General features: G+C 43.4%; 1 protein-coding gene across 1 annotated transcript in view; it reads left to right on the top strand.

Annotated features, from left to right (window-relative positions):
- Window positions 1-1,368: 1,368 nt before the first annotated feature.
- MYO15A (myosin XVA) overlaps window positions 1,369-21,101 on the top strand; it is a 173,359-nt gene continuing 153,626 nt past the window's right edge. Inside the window, exons 1-6 of the mRNA XM_030212017.1 lie at window positions 1,369-2,248; window positions 2,282-4,977; window positions 5,605-6,195; window positions 18,059-18,141; window positions 20,370-20,433; window positions 20,513-20,622. Coding sequence (XP_030067877.1) covers window positions 1,369-2,248; window positions 2,282-4,977; window positions 5,605-6,195; window positions 18,059-18,141; window positions 20,370-20,433; window positions 20,513-20,622 — 4,424 coding nt within the window. The remainder of the gene's footprint in view (window positions 2,249-2,281; window positions 4,978-5,604; window positions 6,196-18,058; window positions 18,142-20,369; window positions 20,434-20,512; window positions 20,623-21,101) is intronic.

Genomic DNA, 21,101 nt, shown 5'->3' with positions numbered 1-21,101 from the left:
AAAGATTCCCCCAAGGCGAGGCAGTGTACGGCAGATACAGCTTAACATAAAACTTTTAATTTTAACAGCGTAACAATGGTAAAACAACCAAATATAAACAGAAATACAATAAATGAGATAAACTTGAAAACAGCAAATTGATGCCTAGCAATAGGATTAAAACAAAACAGTAAAAGAAATATACACATTTAACAGCACTGCAGAACAATCGTAATAGAACTATGATAAATATCAGTGCAAAACAATCAGTACCATAATAGACAGCACAGAGGAAGTGTCATGGTCCTACTGTGACTTCCGCGTCTGGTGAAGCTTGGATTTTACACCAGCTTGGTGTTCATTTGCCTTTGCGGCAACCATTTTGGCAAAACATGGCCATGTCAGGTGTGTTTCTATAAACTGCGTCTTCTACACAGTCTGCTCCTTTTCTTGATGCCCAAATTTGGACGCCATATATATATATAATCCAGGGGTTAATTTTCAAAGTGTATATAATAGAGAAGGGAGGCTTATGCATACACGAGGCTGTCAGATGCACAGATGTACTTGTGGCGCTCAGAGGGCTGTCTTATCTTGACATCTTTGCTGGGTTATACCTTAGCTCTGTCCTTCTTTCTTTGAAAAAGTCTCGGAGACTCCTGGAGAAGAAATGCTACAGCCTGCTTGCATTATTCATACAGAAATGAGCCAAGGAGATACAGTTACATTCTGGACAACACAGCCGGCGTTTCTTGGCTTTCTTAACTCTCAGTGCCCCGTAAGAAGGCAGAAGACTCCTTGAAGAAAGGAACGAAAGCGTGTGAGGAATTCTTACAGAGCACCGAAAGGAACCCAACTTTCCAAGCAGAATGCTCATATAGGATCATAGAGAGGATTGCACGTCAATGTTGTAAGCATCAAGACAAGGCACCAAGCTTTGGACAGAGTGATGTGCTGTTGTAAAGTGCATTTCTCAAAGGGTTGTAACAAAAGATCTGAATGCCGTGAGAACTGGAGAAAGAAATACGGACAAACATTATCTTACTAAGTTCCACGCAAGTATATAAAAACAACAGCGAGATCCGAACTGTGTAGAATTTTCCCTACTGAGTGGATGGTTGTAAGGAGAAAGGAAAAAAAGAATACTTTTGTGGGTTTTGCTTCATAGAAACTGGTTCTTCCTACATTTTATTTGTATTTATTTCTTGCTTTAAGCATGTGAGCACTGGACAAACGTTCAACTCTGGGAGCGCTTTTGATTATTTGGCCAGATTCTGTATGATAGATTTTTCAGCTGTGCCACAACTCGGAAAAAGTTATCACCTTAAAGATCGTGTTTTAAGGTAGACGAAAGCTAAACCACTGGCATGAATTTAAGTCATCCGAGCCATGGGAGGCAAGAAAGATGATAAGAAGTCAGCAGCAAAGAAAGGCGGGGGTAAGGGGACAGCTGAACCCAAGAAAGACAAACCTGAACCAAAGAGTGCAAAAGACGAGAAAAAGGGAGGAAAAACGAATGTGAAAGGGGGTAAGGAAAAAGTGAATGATGATAAAAATAAAGGAAAAAATGTAAAAAGTGGGAAGAAAGAGATTGCTAGTGACTCAGAGGCGGCATCGGATGCTGAGCTACAACAAGGAGAAAAAAGTGAAGAGAGTGAAGAAGATGCCGGAAGGAAGAAAGAGAAACGAAAAGGGCAGACCACCTCAAAGGGAGCAACCAAAGCACGTACGAAGAATGATAAAGGAAAAGCTAAGAAAGTGGAATCAGAAGAAGAGGACGAGGAAGAAAGTGACGATGAAGATAACAGTCATGCTTCTCAACACAAAAAGAGAGACCTGCTGAAAGGTACATCTCAAGTTGTCATGGGACTGACGGCTGATGGAAAGAAAAGGAAGGTGCAAAAGAAGGAGAATGCCCGGGCTCACCTGAAAGGGGCTACTAAGGCCATGGCAGGTCTTGCAAAAAAGCCACCTGAGCCAACTAAATCCAAAAGGAACTTAAAGTCTGCTTCCAGGCTGTTCATGAAGTTCCGAGGCCTCAAGCCCAAAAGTTCTAGGAAGGGACATTTTAAAACGGCTTCCAAATTATTCATGGGGCTAAAGAATAAACTTGTAGCCCCATCTTTGTTAGTCAAGAAGAAGAAGACTGCGGCTGTGCTGAAAAATACATCCAAACTCATGATGGGTTTAAGGAAGAGCAAGAAAAAAAAAGCAGAGGCTACCACTGGTGGAGCTGACAAAAAATCTGCTTTCATGCTAATACGACTGGGCTCAAAATCTGTCAAATCCAAACCGGAAGAAGGGGGCAAAAAAGGAGCAAACAGACTGCTCGGTGGATTGTTTGGTAGGAAAAAAGCAAAAGATAAGTTCAAACCTAAAGCTCAGCTTTTAAGCAAAGTGTCTAGTGCTACCAGTTGGCTTATCAGAAAGTTTCTTTGGAGACAGACTAAACATCCTGTAGACGAGCTGTCCACGCATGAGGCATGGTTGTCCAGAATGGGAGCAAAAAAGCTACCATTTCCATCAGAAGGGGAGATTCTGAGGCACCGAGCAAACATGAAGAGGTTCCCCGGAGCCCACAGGTTTTACGAGGAAGATGAAGATGAATATGGTCATCAGTATTCCAGAACAGATAGGCACCAATGTCGGTCATCCCAAAGATATCATCAACCAAGCATGTATGAAGAGTCAAAGGCCCCACAAGAATATTATAATTACTACCAAGATGAAGAAGACTATTATGGTTACCAGTCTCTTAATGAGGAGGAAGGTCACCCTGACTTACAATATAGTTACAGTAACAGATATGACACTTATGGCAGAGGTATAAGTGGATACGATGACGATCTTGAATATCAGGTGGGAGAGGATTGTGGACATTATGAAGACACTATCGACTACTATGAAGAGGACAGTTACCCAGCACAAAGCCAATATGGCTACTATGATTATGATGTGGAAACTTATTCACCATATGAAAATGGTGATGAAACGGATTATGACGATGATGAAACCAAGCCCTTTGGCTACAGTCAATATGTACAGTGTGGTTCTTTTGACGGACAGTATAACAAAGGGATAGAAGACAAGGAATGCTATGAAAACTATACTCAACATGAAGTAAATTACAGTGATTATGAAGGTGCACCGTATTTTCAGTCTTCATATAACCCCTATGCATATCCAATGGATGATATAATGGAGGCTGATGAAACAGAACAAGCTGACGAACAATATGGAAATTACTCTTTCATGTCACAGAATTTTGAGCAGCAGAAAATAGAAGAAAAACTGCCTTCTACAGTATGCTTAAATAGGAAATACAGACTCTTTCCGAGACCTCAAGTTAAGCTGTTTGGAAGGGAAAAGCTTAATGTTCCTCTTCCTCCTTCACCACATATATCATTTACAGATTTTGATGAAGATGAAGATGAGGATGAGTTTGAAGATCAACCACCTTTTCAGCAGTTTGCTAACCATCAACAGAAATCCTCAAAGTCCTCATTCTCAAAGCCATTCCATGGAAATTTTGGACACACTTTGAATGTCAGGCTGCAAAAACCAAAAATACAGAATTTAATGGGGAGAAGATTTAACCCTGGTTATGAAAAGGAAGATTTCCAGGATAGGAGTTCTCAAAACTTCTCTCCAAGGGAATTTGGAAGTCCTTTAGGACAATTTATGAAAATGTCTCTTGCCCCAAAGCCAATATTAAAACATCATGGGGATGAGAGAAATAGAAAACCTAAGTCTCCATCTCCAGCTAGAAGACCTCTATCACAATTTGGTGAGCACAGATCTAGTACACTCTCCTCTCCACAATCATCAATCAGACAGGTTCCTTTTCCTAACAATAGTTACCAAAGCCCAGTCTCTTCTCCACAATTGAGACAGAAATTTGGGAGTCAAAGAAGGAAAAGTTATTATCATTCATCTCCTCAGCCATCTGTAAGAAGATATGAGGTCCCCCAGGAAGAGTTCGACAATCAACCTGTAGAACCAGCATACAAAAGATATGGGCACAAACTGACTGGCATGGACCCTTTTGAGACACCTAATATGACTACTTTTAGACAATCTGATAACTCATCTTCAAATAATAACTTCTCCCATATGCATCCCTCACCTCAGCCTTCAAGAAGAAGCATATCACCTTCCCCACAGCCTTCCTTGAGAAGAGTTGGAAGTATAAATAGTAAACAACTACCAATGCCACCTTTCCATAATTTACCTGAAAGGCAAAGACCATTTTCACCACAATCAAATAGTAAAGTGTTTGGCTTTAACAATACCCCATCAGATTCTTACAGTCGATTTGAGCAGCCTTCACTTGCCTCACCACGATCATCTTTTAGACAGTGGAGTCCTTCCTCTTCTCCTCAGCCATCCTTCAAAAGTGTAGTGTCCCCCACAGCCAAAGGGAATATTCGAAGTTCTCCAGCACTTTGGGAGCAAAAAGTACCCTTTCCTGAAACTCCACAGCCAAATAAACATAATATGATGTTATCCAAGAGGTCTGTCAGTCCTGCAAATGATCATTTAACTTTCCAATCAACATATCCTCAGTCAGTTCATCGAAAGAATCCACCACCATCTCCACAGTCTTCCATAAGACGTGCTAACAGTTTTAGAAATGAGCCATCTACAAGACCAAAGTCTCCACAGCCATCCATTAAATCAAAGATGTCTAAGTTTGAAATGTTTAGTTCAGATTCAATAAATGCTCCGTCATCTCCATCTCCTGCACATGCAGCCCCCACAATGTTTGATGATTTTATAAATAGGGAATTAAAATATCCTCCATCACCTCAGCTTTCTATGAGACAATTCAAAACTCCGATGTCCTCTTATTTTGCTGCAAAGCATGTTGGAGGCCAAGAGTCACCTTTATCACAAGGGTCAAGGAGAATTAATCATTCTTTAAATGAGACATATGAAAAGATTCCACATGCTTGGTCCAGAAACAGTGAACCCCCAACAGAAGCAGTTAAACCTTTGGTAAGAAATCATTTTATAAAACATCAAAGTCACCTAGGTGGAGTATCTCCTCTAAAAACATTGTCACCAAGGCCATCCATGAGGATTCCAAAAGAATCGAATATGCCTCCTTCTTCACAAATGTTATGTAGACAAGGAAGTCGTCGTGTTACCATAAAAGAATCCCCAAACCTTTTATTTGAATCAGCACCATTTAAATATGACATTACTGGACATACAGGCCCATTATCTCCACAGATGAGACAAGGTAAAGATTCATCAAATAACATGCCAGTGTTGACCCATCAATCCCCTCTATCACAATTTGGGAGATCTGGAAGTGTTAACAGAATGTCGCCGCCTCCAAGTCCAGCTTTCAGTACTAGCAAACCTTTCCTAAAATGCATTGGCCAACCTCTTGCTGGGATGTCCCAAAGCCCCCCACCTACAAGACAGTCAGTGAGAAGAGGAGGATCTCTTGCCGAAAATAGAAATGTGGTTTCGGAAAAATCTGGCAAGAATCCATTCCTAAAAAATTTTGGACAGTCTAAAGAAAAGACACAAATACCTACAACTCCAACTTTCTCAGTTAGGAATGGCGGAAACCCATCATTGTCACAAAATCTCAGATATCCACTTGATGGACAGATATCATCTTCTTGTCAACCATCTATAAAACAAACTGTATTCCATGGAGGCGAACCAAGATCACTGTCTCCAAAATTAGGGCCAAAATATTTTAAAAGTGGTTCACCATGTCCAGTTGACAGGGGACCTCCTGGTTCCCTGAAAGGAAAAGTGAACATAAGCCCTCACTTTCAAAGAGCTCCTTTAAGAGTATCAGAGTCTATGACAGAATCCAATCCCTACATTCCAAGATATCCATCCGCAAAGGATATTAGACAAGGTGCTCCCAAGATACTCTTTGATCAATATGAACCAGATGATGGCACAGGTAGATACGCCGTTGTGATGCCGCAAGTTCAAAGGATGGGCTCTTTCCAAGGGCCAAGCCATATAACCAAACAGCAATGGTCTGGACAACACACAGTGAATATACAGGAGATGCATGGCTCATGGTCCTCTGCAAAATTACTTCATATTCCTCCTCCTGAGAGCTTTGCCAGGGAGTCACCAAGAAGGCAAGATGCTATAACCAGTTATCTGTCGCATGGAAGAAGGAGAACTGATAATGACTTGGAAGAAGGCATTGATAAGATTCAGCCATGGCATAATAAGGTAATACAGGTTCTCTCTTCACTTGTTTCATCCTTAACATTCTTTCAGGAAAGGCTGTAGCTGAGGAACCAACATTAGTATGACGACGCAAGGACTGGCTGTTCATGCCTTGCTCTGCTGAATGCTTAAACAGCCCTCACTAGCATCTTGGTTGTGGGATTTAGAGGTTCAGGTTCCAATTTTCAGTGTCCTCTGGGTGTTTTCCAGTGGCTGTGAAAGCTACAGCAAAGAAGTGATGGCATGTCTTTATTTAGAATATTTTCTTTTTTGGGGTGGGGGTGGGGGGGTGGGGGAGGGATTCTAAACTGTAATGGCCGAATAAAAATCAGACTGTATAATGCCTTTCCCAAGTACTTAATTTCGTAAGGAGAGGATTTGGCTGGTGGAATTACTACACCTCTAATCCTGTCTCTTGCAGTGCACCCAGAAACTGATTAAAGTAATCTCAAAGTAATTAATAAGACAGCAGGTTATTGACCCTGAAAAAGCTGAATTTGCATAATTAAGCAACCATTCCACCATGCACTGATCTGACAATAGAGAAAAGATTGATTTACCCAGCAATAAGTAATTCTAGTGGATTTGAATAAGGTTTGTGACGTGGGTCAATCAATGTTGTGACACATTGTCACAGCGTGAGAGGTTTGAACGCAATCATATTTCTGGAACAACAGTCGAGAGAGAAACCCTGCTGGTGAATTGCTTTGTAACCAGAGAAGAGTGTTAATTAGAGGTAGAAGAATCAGACTTGGTAGCAGCTATTGAAAGGGCTCATGAGTCCCTCTGAGTTTGGGACTCCACTGATGACAGGTATTCCCTTATGCCCCGATGCTCGAACCAAACGCGGGTGCTAGAGGCTGTTAGCGCCAGGCTAGCACCTGCGTTGGTGAGCACATAATGCCAGAGGCTCTAGCGTGGGAGACAATGAGCACGCCAAAGATTACCGCAAATAGCATGCTAATGCAGTCAAACTGATGTTAATGAGGTCATTTCCTCTTTCCTCCCGATGCTCAGAGAACAGCGCACAAGACAAAGTCGCCCTTACCGCTGAGAAAAGTAATATCAACTCAGAGCAGGCGTTAGGGACAAGGGAGGATTTTTCATGATTCATTCTTTCAAATCTGTTGGGTTTTATATAATTTGGGAGCAGAAGGAAGCCTGTGCAAGCCCCTAAGCACTGGTAATGAGAGATGGATGTGTGTGAGTCAAAGCAAACCCAAAAGTGAATGCACACATTGGTAGGGTTACCATATGTCCGGGTTTCCCTGGACATGTCCCCTTTTTGAGGGCGCCATTGGGAATCCGGGCGGGTTCTGAATTTCCTGGATTTGTCTGGGTTTCTTCAGTTCGGGTCATCACATGACCTGTCCTGACTCCTCCTGACCTATAGTATGCACGCACGCGGCGTGGACCGACGCAGGCAGGCTGCAGTGTCTGTTAGTGTGCCAGCCAGCCTGCCTGCTGATCAGCTGATGATGATCCTCCTGCACATTGCACGCAGGCGCAGCGCTTTTCACTGCTACTGCCTGCCGCCTTCCGCCTGCAGGCGCCGCCATAACCCCGATGACGAGGCTGCAGCGTCTGTGCATGTGTGCCAGCGGCCAGCGCCGCCAGCCAGCCTTAGCGGTAACCGTCTGTGTCCCATATCGCGAAGCCAAAGCGCTAAACTATATTTTAGGGATCAGCTGCGAAAACAGCGGTGTCTCAAATTATATAACGATATAACAGTTCAAGCGGCAGCCTCGCGAGACTTCCATTGAAGTCTTGCACAGGGGGGTGGGGCGGGGGCAGGGAAGGGGCGTGAAAATGGGGGCGGGTTATGTGTCCTCTTTTTTCTTAGGGCAAATATGGTAACCCTACACATTGGCAACTGTTTTCTGCGTTTAAATATAGGCATTCCAACTTAAAAAAAATATTGAAATGCTTATATTTAAAGCAGTGCTTTTTTTGTGCGTACCAGCACCTTTTTTCACCTCCCGTTAGCTGTCCCCATTTCCTCTCGCTGCTTACTTGAGAATCTGGGCCTGCAATCACTCAGTACAAGCAAGGCCCAGCACCAACCAGCACACTCAGGCACACCCTGTTGGTACCGCCCTTCTGACGCATACACATTCCGGATTTGGAACTTCACCGTAACACCTGGGCGGGGGGCGGCATGTTAGCTCTGCCTCAGGCGGCATCTTGCCTTGGGCGGGCTCTGGGACTAAGGGGGTGAAAGGGAGAGTAGATGGCATGGATGGGCAGACTGGATAGGCCATATGGTCTTTATCTGCCTACCTTTTTCTCTGTTTCTATAAATGAGCTTCTCGGTCTGCCCATGTGCACACCTGCCTGCAGACTACGAGCTCAGCTGGCTCCTTTTTTAAATTTCAGAACAGGTCAACTTAGTCCTGGTTTTACCCCCTTTTACTCGCGGCCTTGGAGTTCTCTCTTTCAAGACAGCTCAGAAATACAAGTCTCTGCATGAACTGAAGTGAACCCAGGGCTGGATTAGTTTCCCAAAACCATGGAAGTAACTTCCACCCTAGCAATAAATGGGTTGATTTTCAGAAGTGCTTAGCTCAATGTTCTTTCAGTGCAAGGCCTGGGGGCCAATGGTGACCCCTGGAGACCCCTGGGGCAGCTCCCATTGCCTTTCTGTTTTTGTTTTTTCTTCTGCTACTCTGCCTCTCTACCCAGGCTCAGGACAGAAAAGGGGAAAGTGGATGGGGGGGGGGGGGGGGGGGAGAACCGTATGCTTTAAGGACAAGGTATTTCTCAATGGACAAACGGAATGCATTTAGAATGCTCATCACCTTGAGGATACCCTCCAGTGAAGTTTGAAGGCGGGCTGTGAGGATGGATGTCAGTCACACGTACTGGTCAGTAGTGTCATGGCCCTACATGGGAAGACATTTAGCAGCTCTCCTTCAGCTCATTAGAACCCAAAGTGGCCCTAGCTTGAAAATGTAATGAAGACCACTGCCTTAGCTGGACAGCAAGTGCTATCTGGATAAGTAACGCTGGCCAGAAAGTATCAGGGCAACATTTGGGTGAAGCACGGGTGTGAGTCCAGCTCATGATTTGCCCAGACTCTGCCCATGCATACGCCTACCTGTCAAGTATCCACTACATAAGATATGCGCATATTTACATAATAGTTCTTGGGTGGAAGTTTGGCCTCCCTCTTAGCCATCTCTCTCCTCTTTTTTTTTTGTTACATTTGTACCCCGCACTTTCCCACTCATGGCAGGCTCAATGCGGCTTACATGGGGCAATGGAGGGTTAAGTGACTTGCCCAGAGTCACAAGGAGCTGCCTGTGCCTGAAGTGGGAATCGAACTCAGTTCCTCGGTTCCCCAGGACCAAAGTCCACCACCCTAACCACTAGGCCACTACTCCACTGTTGCTACTATTTGAGATTCTACATGGAATGTTGCTATTCCACTAGAAGTCGGCCCTTGCAGATCACCAATGTGACCGCGCAGGCTTCTGCTTCTGTGAGTCTGACGTCCTGCACGTATGTGCAGGACGTCAGACTCACAGAAACAGAAGCCTGCGCAGCCTTCTACATGGAATGTTGCTAGTGGAATAGCAACATTCCATGTAGAATCTCCAATAGTAGCAACATTCCATGTAGAATCTCCAATAGTATCTATTTTATTTTTCTTACATTTGTACCCTGCGCTTTCCCACTCATGGCAGGCTCAATGCGGCTTACATGGGGCAATGGAGGGTTAAGTGACTTGCCCAGAGTCACAAGGAGCTGCCTGTGCCTGAAGTGGGAATCGAACTCAGTTCCTCGGTTCCCCAGGACCAAAGTCCACCACCCTAACCACTAGGCCACTCCTCCACTGTTGCTACTATTTGAGATTCTACATGGAATGTTGCTATTCCACTAGCAACATTCCATGTAGAAGTCGGCCCTTGCAGATCACCAATGTGGCCGCGCAGGCTTCTGCTTCTGCGAGTCTGGCGTCCTGCACATACGTGCAGGACGTCAGACTCACAGAAACAGAAGCCTGCGCAGCCTTCTACATGGAATGTTGCTAGTGGAATAGCAACATTCCATGTAGAATCTCCACTAGTAGCAACATTCCATGTAGAATCTCCAATAGTATCTATTTTATTTTTGTTACATTTGTACCCTGCGCTTTCCCACTCATGGCAGGCTCAATGCGGCTTACATGAGGCAATGGAGGGTTAAGTGACTTGCCCAGAGTCACAAGGAGCTGCCTGTGCCTGAGGTGGGAATTGAACTCAGTTCCCCAGGACCAAAGTCCACCACCCTAACCACTAGGCCACTCCTCCTCTTCAATCAGTCCAAAACTCTGCTGCCCGACTCATTTTCCGCCAAAGTCGCTATGCACACATTAGCCCCCTCCTTAAGTCGCTTCACTGGCTCCCTATCCGTTTCCGTATTCAGTTCAAGCTTCTCTTGTTGACCTATAAGTGTATTCACTCTGCCACTCCCCAGTACCTCTCCAATCTTGTCTCTCCCTACACCCCCCTCGAGTACTCCGTTCTGTAGATAAATCTCTCTTATCCGTCCCCTTCTCCTCTACTGCCAATTCTAGACTCCGTTCCTTTTGTCTTGCTGCACCTCATGCCTGGAATAGACTTCCCGAGCCTGTGCGTCTAGCCCCGTCCTTGGCCGTTTTCAAGTCCAAACTTAAAGCCCACCTCTTTACCACTGCTTTTGACTCCTAACCACTACTCACTTGCCCTGTCCTTTATCCTCACCTATTTATTCCCTTACCCTTAATCATTTTGTCTGTTTACCTATCTAGATTGTAAGCTCTTTGAGCAGGGACTGTCTTTTTGTGTATGGTGTACAGCACTGTGTATGCCTTGTAGCGCTATAGAAATGATAAATAGTAGTAGTAGTATTCACTTACATGCACACATATTTGAGGGGGGAGGGGTTAGGAATTCAATAAATGACGCTCAACGTTAGATCAAAAAAGATCCAGCATGGTGGAGGAACTCTGGAATCCCATGAAGGACACAAGGATAAAGGGACAGTGCGAAGTGGACTCAGGCTCCCCAGGGATAAACGAATGAAAATGATATTGACCAATGGTCATTTTTTCTCCATATTTTTTGAATCTATTGGTATATTGATCCATTGGATGATTTCTTTCTTGATAAACACCTACAAAACTCCTGAGGCAGACCCTTGGCCAAAACACGGTGTTGTGTTGAGTCTTCAGTCAATAAATATTGTTTTATTGAATCTTCGAAGTTTCATTCGTTTGACCCAGGGAAGCCTGAGTCCACTTCCCACTGTCCCTTACTCAAGGTTAGGTGCCAGGATGATCCGCACTAAGCTACCAGTCTTTAAAGGGCACAGTGCGAAGAATGACCTTTACAGAATACGAGCTAACTTTGGGCGCAAAGGCTGGTGTAAATGCTCATGCAAGTTAGGCTCACATAACAACGTTCCAATCAGCCCATGCTCCTCCCATGGCCTCGCCCCCTGTGAAATTTAGGCATGCATGTTATAGAATAGGGTGCAGGGGCATAGCTATGGGGAGCCACAGGGGCCTGGGCCCCCGCAAATTATGTCCGGGCCCCTGGTGTGGCTAGCAGGGGTCCACAACCCCCACCAGCCGAAGCTTTCTTCAGCGGCGTCTCTGGCGCAGCCACATTCCTGCCCTGCTCTTCTTGCTCCTCTTGTCCTGTGTGTTGGATTATTTGTAGTAAATAATTAGCAGATTTTAGTACACACAGCTTCAGCTTTAGAAATGTTAATTTCTTTCTTCATCTCTCTCTCATTCACCCCTGAATAATTCACTGCTGAGTCACTTTAAAGTTGAAGTAACAAAACATCTGTTTACTCACAGTTTGTAGTTAGATTATAATCAGACAGGCTTATATATACATATTACTATACATTTGTATTATCAGCTCCTTCCATGTGCTTAGATGGTAATGGATGCTCACACCACCATAGATCCTCTCAGGTTAGGAGAGATCATGAGCTCCATGTGCTCCATGTGCTGCATGTGCTGTGTCTAAACCCCCACAGGAAGTTGCATAGGTGTGTGACCTCTCTAAGTAATTCACATCAGAGGTCACAGAGTAATCACAGAGAAATAATAGGTGACAGGCAATGCATGTAAAATACAATTACATTCCAACAAACCCCTTCTCATGCATAACTGTCATGCAATTATTTATTCATACAAAGTCCAAGCTTTATACGCAGATTCACAAAATGTTCTCTGGGTAACGGTTTGGTCATGATGTCAGCTGTCATCTCACTGGTGTGACAATAGTGTAGACTGATGACCCCTTCTTTCGCCAACTCTCGCACATTGTGGTATTTCGTTGCGATGTGCTTGGTACGTGACTGAACCTTGTCATTCTGTGACAGTCGGATGCAGCTCTGATTATCTTCCATTATCTGGATTGGTCTCTTTTCAGCTATTCCGAAATCCAGCAAAAGTTTTTCAATCCACATCAGTTCTCTGCACGCTTCCGATACGGCCACGTATTCAGCTTCTGTAGAAGACAGACTCACAATACTTTGTTTATGACTGGCCCATGAAATTTGTACATTTCCATACATAAACACATATCCACTTGTGGATTTATAATCAGAATGATCCCCTGCCCAATCTGAATCACAGTAACATATTAGTTTTGGATTACTATTGGCTGAAATCTTTAATTTACAATCAATGGTACCCTTTAAATACCTTACCATCCTTTTAACTGCAGTCCAATCTGATTTGGTAGGTGAGCTGACCCTTCTGCTCAAAATTCCTACTGCATTTGCTATATCAGCCCTGTATGTGGTAGCTAGATATAAAAGCTTACCTATGGCTGATCTATATTGGATGTTATCTGGTAAAGGTTCTCTTACTGTTTCATCCTTCAGAAAATCAGTGATCATGGGAGTGCTTACAACTTGGGCATCTTGCATACCTAAACTTTCAATAAGCTCATTTATTTTCTGCTTCTGGCTTAGAAGATAAGAACCATCATTTTGTTTCTCAATTTCTATACCAAGATAGTATGACACATTACCAAGTTCTTTTATCTCAACATTGAGGTTTAAACACTTTACAATGTCCTTGTACTCTTGCTCACTTTTGCTTGCAATGAGCAGATCATCAACAAAAGCTAAAATGTATGCATATTGTCCATTTGTGCACCTAGTGTACAAGCATTTATCTGCTTCACCTTGCTTAAATCCTAAATTTGTCAATATTTCATGCAATTTATCATTCCAACATTTTGCACTTTGCTTTAATCCATAAAGACCTTTGTTTAATTTACACACTAGCTGTCTTTGTTTTGTATTTATGAAACCTGTTGGTTGTTCCATGTACAAGTCTTCAGTTATATCTCCGTGAAGAAACGCTGTTTTCACATCAATGTGGTTGACTTGCATGCCTTTTGAGACTGCAATGCTCAGAAGTGTTCTAATTGTCGTGTGTTTCACTACAGGTGCAAACACTTCATCAAAATCTTCTCCATATTTTTGAAGATATCCCTTTGCGACTAATCTGGCTTTATACCTTTCCACTTTTCCTTGTGCATTCCTTTTTAACTTGAATACCCATTTGCATCCTATAGCTTTCTTGCCAGGAGGTAATTTTGTAAGAATCCAAGTATTATTTTTATCCAATGCATCAATTTCTTCTTGTGCAGCTTTATGCCATTCAGCAGCTTCTTCTGCTGACATTTTCTCAATCTCATCCCATGTTAAGGGCTCTTGAGCTTCTGCTGACTTTGTTAGGTAAGACAGTCTTGGGGGTGGAACACCTTTGTTTTCCCTGGATGAGCGTCTGACAACAGGTTGGTCTGACCTTTCCGCATCCTCTAAATCTGAGAGTCCTTCTCCAATTGATTCCCCTTCTCCAACTGTACTGTCTTCTTCAATGATCCTTTCTGTGTCTGCTTCCTCTGCCTGTTCCTCGTTAGATACAGGTGAGTTGCTTTCAGACATCTGCCTTGGTATGGCATTTATATACACTGGCATGTCTATTATGGTTCTAGTTTCATATTCTGGATGATAAGGCTCATCTGGGATAATCCAGCCTTTATCAACCCTTTTGTTTTCATCAAAATATGTAACATGTCTTATGCCAACAATGCCAGTTTTCAGATTCAAAATTCTATATCCTTTGTGTCCTGGAGCATAGCCAACTAAAATGCCCCTTTCTGTTGTGGAATCCAGCTTATGCCTTCTTTGCTTTGGTATATGAGCATATGCTGTACTTCCAAATGTTCTTATGTGTGACAGGTTTGGCTTCCTACCATGCCATGTCTCATGTGGTGTGCGCTCAGCGCCTTTAGTTGGCATTCTGTTTTGTAGGTACACTGCTGTGAGAATGGCTTCCCCCCATAGTCTTTTAGGGAGATTGCTATCTGACAGCATACACCTGGTCATTTCCACAAGTGACCTAAATTTTCTCTCTGCAACAGAATTTTGCTCTGGTGTATAAGCTACTGTTGTGATATGTTGAATGCCTTCTTGTTCTAGAAATGTGCGCATGCTTTGTGAAGTGAACTCACCACCATTGTCGGTCTGAAGAACCTTTGGTTTTCTTTCAAATTTATTGCTCACCATGGCTACGTATTTCTTCAGCATGTCTGTGACTTGACTTTTTTCTTTCAGCAAATAGGCCACACAATATCTAGAGAAATCATCCAAGAATATTAGCACAAATCTGTTATTTCCCAATGATGGGATATTAAACGGTCCACATAAGTCACTGTGTATTAAGTCCAGCACTTTATTACTCCTATTTCCTGTGTATGCAGGAAATGAGGGTCTTACACCTTTTTGAGTAACACAGTCTATGCATTTCTCCATATTACCAGCATCTGCACTTATCTGAATGCCGGTGGCTAGTTGCCCACTGCGAAGATCCTGGATCACCTTAGAATCACGATGTCCCAGGCGGCGGTGCCAGATTTCCAGACTACATTTACCATCATTCTTCCTTACTTGCGCCATATGTGAGGCTTCACCTGAAATGTTCAGCTTATAAACATCATTATGCATAAAAGCTTCAGCATACACTTCATCATTTTTAGAGATTGTGCACTTACTGTTTTCAAAATGAATCACAAATCCCTTCTTATCTAATGTAGATACACTAAGCATATTGCAAACTGCTTGGGGAATATACAAGACATCACTTACAGGAATTTCTTTAACTTCATTAGACACTTTGCATTTTAAGAATCCAATACCTTTTGCTTGGATCTTAGCAGTCCCTGCGTTTGCAGTTTTAAGAATACCTTCCTCTGGACACATTTCCTGAAAGAAATCCTTACAATTGGTTAAATGGCATGTGCTCCCTGAATCCAAAATCCAAGTACTTTCATTTGAATTATTATTTACCATAGTCAAAGATTTTTCTGCCATTAGAAAGCCCTTGTGTTTATCTTTGTCCTTCATACATTTCCTGGTTTGAAAATTCTTTAGTTCCATTGGCTTAGGTGAGCTAGAGGGAGTGTTTTGTGTTTCCTTACACCATTTAGATACATGTCCCTCCTTTCCACATGAGTAGCAAATCAGCTTGCCCTTGGGTGGAGTTTTCCCATAGCTCCGCCTTCCTCTGTTCTTTGCCAAGAAATTTGTTTCATTTCTCTCTGACTGACTTTGAGAACACATCTCCTCAGAATCATTTATTATGCATTCCTGCCTTAGTTTTGATGTTGCCTGTTCAAAAGATTGCCCTTCAATGGCCTCATTTACAGACCTAAAAACATCAAACTTCTTTGATAGTGAGGTAAAAAGAAATGCTCTTTTCAATGCATCACACATGGGAATTCCAGAAAGTTCTAGCTTTGAAATGAAGACATAAGATGCATAATGTGATCATTACATTTACTTTTATCCCTTAATTTGGTTTCATTCAACTCTGCCAACCAAATTGGTTGCTGCTTTGCATATGTAGTTGCATACATAGTTCTCAGTTTATATAAAATGTCCTTTGGTGTATCTTTTCCCTCCACTAATATGGCTTGTTTCTCTGAGAGAGCTTCCAAAAGCATGCACTTCACATAATAGTTTGCATTGTCCCATTCAGCCATATTTTCAGCTGTTCTGTCTTGATCTAAGCATATATATAATCCTTTTGCTCGAAGGAGACATATGAATCTTAGTTCCCACTGCTGATAATTAAACTCAGTTAATTTAGGCACCTTGAGAGAATAGAACAATGGTGAATTTCTTCCCTCAGCCATTTTCTTAGCCTTCTGTCTGCTGTGTGGGGGGAGAGAGAGACAGACTGAATCTTTCCTTTAAAACTTAAGAGAAAAATGTGGCCTTTTTTTCTGCCTGGTAATATTTCTCTTCTTTTTCAATTCCTGGCCCTGGGCCCATAACCCTTTTGTTGGATTATTTGTAGTAAATAATTAGCAGATTTTAGTACACACAGCTTCAGCTTTAGAAATGTTAATTTCTTTCTTCATCTCTCTCTCATTCACCCCTGAATAATTCACTGCTGAGTCACTTTAAAGTTGAAGTAACAAAACATCTGTTTACTCACAGTTTGTAGTTAGATTATAATCAGACAGGCTTATATATACATATTACTATACATTTGTATTATCAGCTCCTTCCATGTGCTTAGATGGTAATGGATGCTCACACCACCATAGATCCTCTCAGGTTAGGAGAGATCATGAGCTCCATGTGCTCCATGTGCTGCATGTGCTGTGTCTAAACCCCCACAGGAAGTTGCATAGGTGTGTGACCTCTCTAAGTAATTCACATCAGAGGTCACAGAGTAATCACAGAGAAATAATAGGTGACAGGCAATGCATGTAAAATACAATTACATTCCAACACTGTGCACGCTGACGCTCCTTTACGTGAAACTGAGGAGCGTCAGTGTGCACAGGACAGGAGGAGCAAGAAGAGCAGGGCAGGAACGCAGCTGCGCTGGAGACGTCGCTGAAGAAGGCTTCGGCTGGCGGGGGTTGGGGACCCCCGCCAGCAAAAGTATTTGTGAGGCGAGGGGGGGTGCGAGAAGGCACGTGGCGGGGGGAGATAAGGCAAAGCGAGGCGTGGGGGGGGTGGCAGCAGAGCGACACTCAACATATGCCCCCAATCTTGGGCTCTGGCCCCCTCCCACAAGAAGGTCTGGCTACATCCCTGATAGGGTGTAGGACAGATCTGTGCATAACTCCTAATTGTTGCCAATTAAATGCTTGTTAATACCAATAATTGCTATTGCCTAATTAGCTAGTTTATGCACCAAAGTTTGGGTTACCTATACAGAATCCATTATTCAAATTATTTATGCATGCATTTGGGGGTGAATTCTATATATCGCGCCTAAAATAATGGCACTGAAAAAACTGCTTAAGCGCTATTCAATAAGCTGCAACTAAACTTAGGCGTGGTTTAGAGAATAGCACTTAAGTCCTAGAGGTCATGTGTAAATTTAGGCACATCCGTTTGCGCCTATGAAAACGCGATGCAAATGCCCCCTCCTAAATTTATGCACGGAGCCCCCCCTTAGTCTATAATTGTGCGCATAACCCAAAACCATGCCCGTGATCCATCCTGAACTGCATGAGATCTTTGCATTTCAGCGCCCACTTTTTGGGATGCGCATAAAATTTAGGAATGGATCACGTGCATAGCTTAATTAATTCCAATTAGCAATAATTGCTTGCTAAGAAGTCAGACATTAGCACTAATTGGCTCGTTATTCAATGAAATTGTGCGTTCCCAAATTGGGCAATTTTTGGGTGTTGGTGCATAACTGTTAGCACCTGCTTTATAGAACTGACCCCTCTGCCCTTATATCCACCAGCTCGGTAGAACATCGTATGCATAGGGTGTGACTAGTGTGCATGTCCTGGAGCAGTGCTTTCACTCTGTCGCTTGCCTTGCTTTCTGAGTTTAGATGCACTCTGTCCGTAACCTGCCATCCATGAGGCATCAAGAAGAGGCTGAGGAAGATGGGGTGGAGGACATGACCCAGCTCGAGTAAGTGATGGGCATTTTAATTTGTTGGTAAGTCAGTAAAGCACAGCTGTAACATTGTACATGCCAAGGAATTAGGGCCCGATGCAGAAAGACTACCGGGCCAGCAACGTGTTTTTTAGACCGGTTCCGGCCGGTTTAGCGAGCTCGTTATTTAGCGAGAGATGCACAAAGGGGTTCTGTGGGCTTTTTACCGTGTGGAAGCAGCAGACAAGGGGAATCCTATGCTAATCTATATAAATGAGCTATTAAGCATTCGAATGTGCATTCCGAGCGATGCACAGAAGCAGCCCCTACCTTTACAGTGGAAAATGTAACGAGAGGTCTGGAGCTGTTGCCTCCTGACAGTTCTTCATTGTTGCAAGTACTCCACAGCCACTCCAGGATCCTCTGCCACTCCTATCTGTTTCACTCTTCTCCCTCACAATTGCGGCTCCATCTGGAGAGCTGGGGGGGGGGGGGCAGCTTCCGGTGTACCGGGGGAGACTGGGGACAGGGAGGAGATGGACCCTGGGAGAGACAAGACACGTCAGAGCAGGGAGATCGCTGACCGCGGCAATGAAGTGTGAGATTGGAGGCGGGTGTCACTTTTTCCTCACACCCTTTCTCCTGGCGGTGGGGAGGCAGGGAAGACGCTAGAGCCCCAACATGACAGTCCTAAGCCTGGCTGCTCCACGCATGCTCAGAACAGCTGTGCTACACCCGGCTTTCATACATGCATACAAGTCACGTGTATGAAAGTCGGGGTGTAACTTTCTTTTTTCTCAAAACTGCTGTGAAGTGTGCTCGGGGGGCATCAGCCGCCACTCTAGCCCCGGAAGCACCCCCCCCCCCTCCGAGCACACTTCACAGCAGTTTTGAGAAAAAAGAAAGTTACACCCCGACTTTCATACACGTGACTTGTATGCATGTATGAAAGCCGGGTGTAGCACAGCTGTTCTGAGCATGCGTGGAGCAGCCAGGCTTAGCGATTAGCTTAGTGACTGGTTGAGCTGCTCTCTGTTTTTGCAAGAAGCTCATTTGCATGCGATTTTTTTATTTTTATTTTTTTTTGTGTGTATCCCTCGTTATTTCCACCTTGGTAATTTTTACTCAGGTGGAAATAGTGATTGGTGCTTTACGGGGACTTTTGTGGATCTCCCCCTTAGTGAGGAAAAGTTCACCTTTTTTGCAGATGTCTCTACGATCTGCAACAGAATGGATGTCCCTAAGGAACAGATGGAATAAAAAAACAACCTAAGAAAGCCTGAGGAGTGGTCATATGGTTGGCAGTAAACTGTCATGCACCTAGAGTTGCTGCTTTTTTTGAAAGACAAACCCCTCCTCCAGCTGCTGCTGTTCAAGCTCCATCCCTGCCCCCTACAAACAGCTGTGTTGAAAGTACCTTTCTCTCCCAAATTTCTGTCCTAGGCCTTGCAGATGTACATTCCAAAAACTGATCCATTCCAATAGAAAATAAAATTCTTTGGTCTACCTTTATTATCTGGCCATTTTATTTTTCTGATTGAATTGGTCCCAGTCTGTGGTTTCTGCTTTCCTCTGTTTTTTCTTGATTCTGTTCTCAGTGTCTCCTGTCCACTTGCTATTTCTTCTCTTCTTCCACTATATTGATCTCTTCCTTTCAGTTTTCTTCTGCTTACTTTTCTGCTTCTCTATCCAGATTTCACTCCTCCCTGCAAACCCTCCTCTAGTTCCCTCTTTTTACTGCATCTACCTACAGCTTTTCAACACTCACCCCAACCCTTCCATTCCTCTTCTCTCTCCTTCCCCAGTGTTTCCCTATCTCTCCCCCCTCCCCACCACCCCATGTCTAGCATCTCCTCTTCTCCATTCAGAGCCTGAGGTCAGCCTGCTTGCAAAATTTTGAAATGGAAAATGTCTCAAGGAATATAATTGTATGCAGAAAGCAGCGCGGGAAGTCAGGCTGGCTCTTAAACGTAGCCCTTTAGGGTGAAAGGCATCTCAGACTCATTTTAATTTCTCCATGTTTTCTGTGTGATTTTCGTTTTTCACATTTCCTTCCAGAAGATGTAGGTTATTAAAGCCCAGGGCACAAGACGCAATTGACTCGCAGACTCGTTTATACTCCTTTTGCCATAATTAAGCCTGGTCTTTACAGTTCTTTAAAATCAAATTGTCTTGATCATTTTTGCAGTCCTGAGAGTGCGCTGCTAAGAGCTTTTAAACTTAAGCAGATCTAGTAATATTTGTCTCTTTCTCATGCCTTCCAGGGATCTCCAGGAAGAGTCCATATTAAACAACCTGAAAAGCAGATTTGACAGAGAAATTATCTATGTAAGTGGCTGGAGCTTTGAACAAGTTGCATCTGCACCTTCCTAGAAATTGTAATAATCATAGTCTGTTTCTATTTCAGACCTATATAGGCAGCATACTAGTGTCTGTGAACCCCTATAAAATGCACAACATTTATGGCACAGAGTATGTGATGAAGTATGAAGGCAGAGCCTTGGGCGAAAACCCACCGTGAGTACACCAAAACTCTCTCTGCTTTTGTCGTGCTTTGCACCTCTTGACATCTGATGGAGTTCTTCAGTTGGTTATGCTGTTTTCATGCTTTATGTATATCAGCCTGAAGTTGTTTGTGCTGTATTCATGGTTTATGTGTATCAGTGTGACACCTGATGGAGTTCTTCAGATGGCTGTGCTGTATTCATGCTTTATGTGTGTCAGTGTGACACCTGATGGAGTTCTTCAGTTGTTTGTGCTGTATTCATGCTTTATGTCTATCAGTGTGAAGTTGTTTGTGCTGTATTCATGCTTTATATGTATCGGTGTGACACCTGATGGAGTTCTTAGGTTGTCTGTGCTGTTTTCATGCTTTATGTATATCAGCGTGAAGTTGTTTGTGCTGTATTCATGCTTTATGTGTATCAGTGTGACACCTGATGGAGTTCTTCAGATGGCTATGCTGTATTCATGCTTTATGTGTGTCAGTGTGACAC

Source organism: Microcaecilia unicolor, chromosome 8 (assembly GCF_901765095.1).
Source record: "Microcaecilia unicolor chromosome 8, aMicUni1.1, whole genome shotgun sequence".
Lineage (NCBI taxonomy): Eukaryota > Metazoa > Chordata > Amphibia > Gymnophiona > Siphonopidae > Microcaecilia > Microcaecilia unicolor.
Note: the sequence above shows the minus strand (reverse complement) of the source record. Positions and strands in the feature narration are given on the sequence as shown.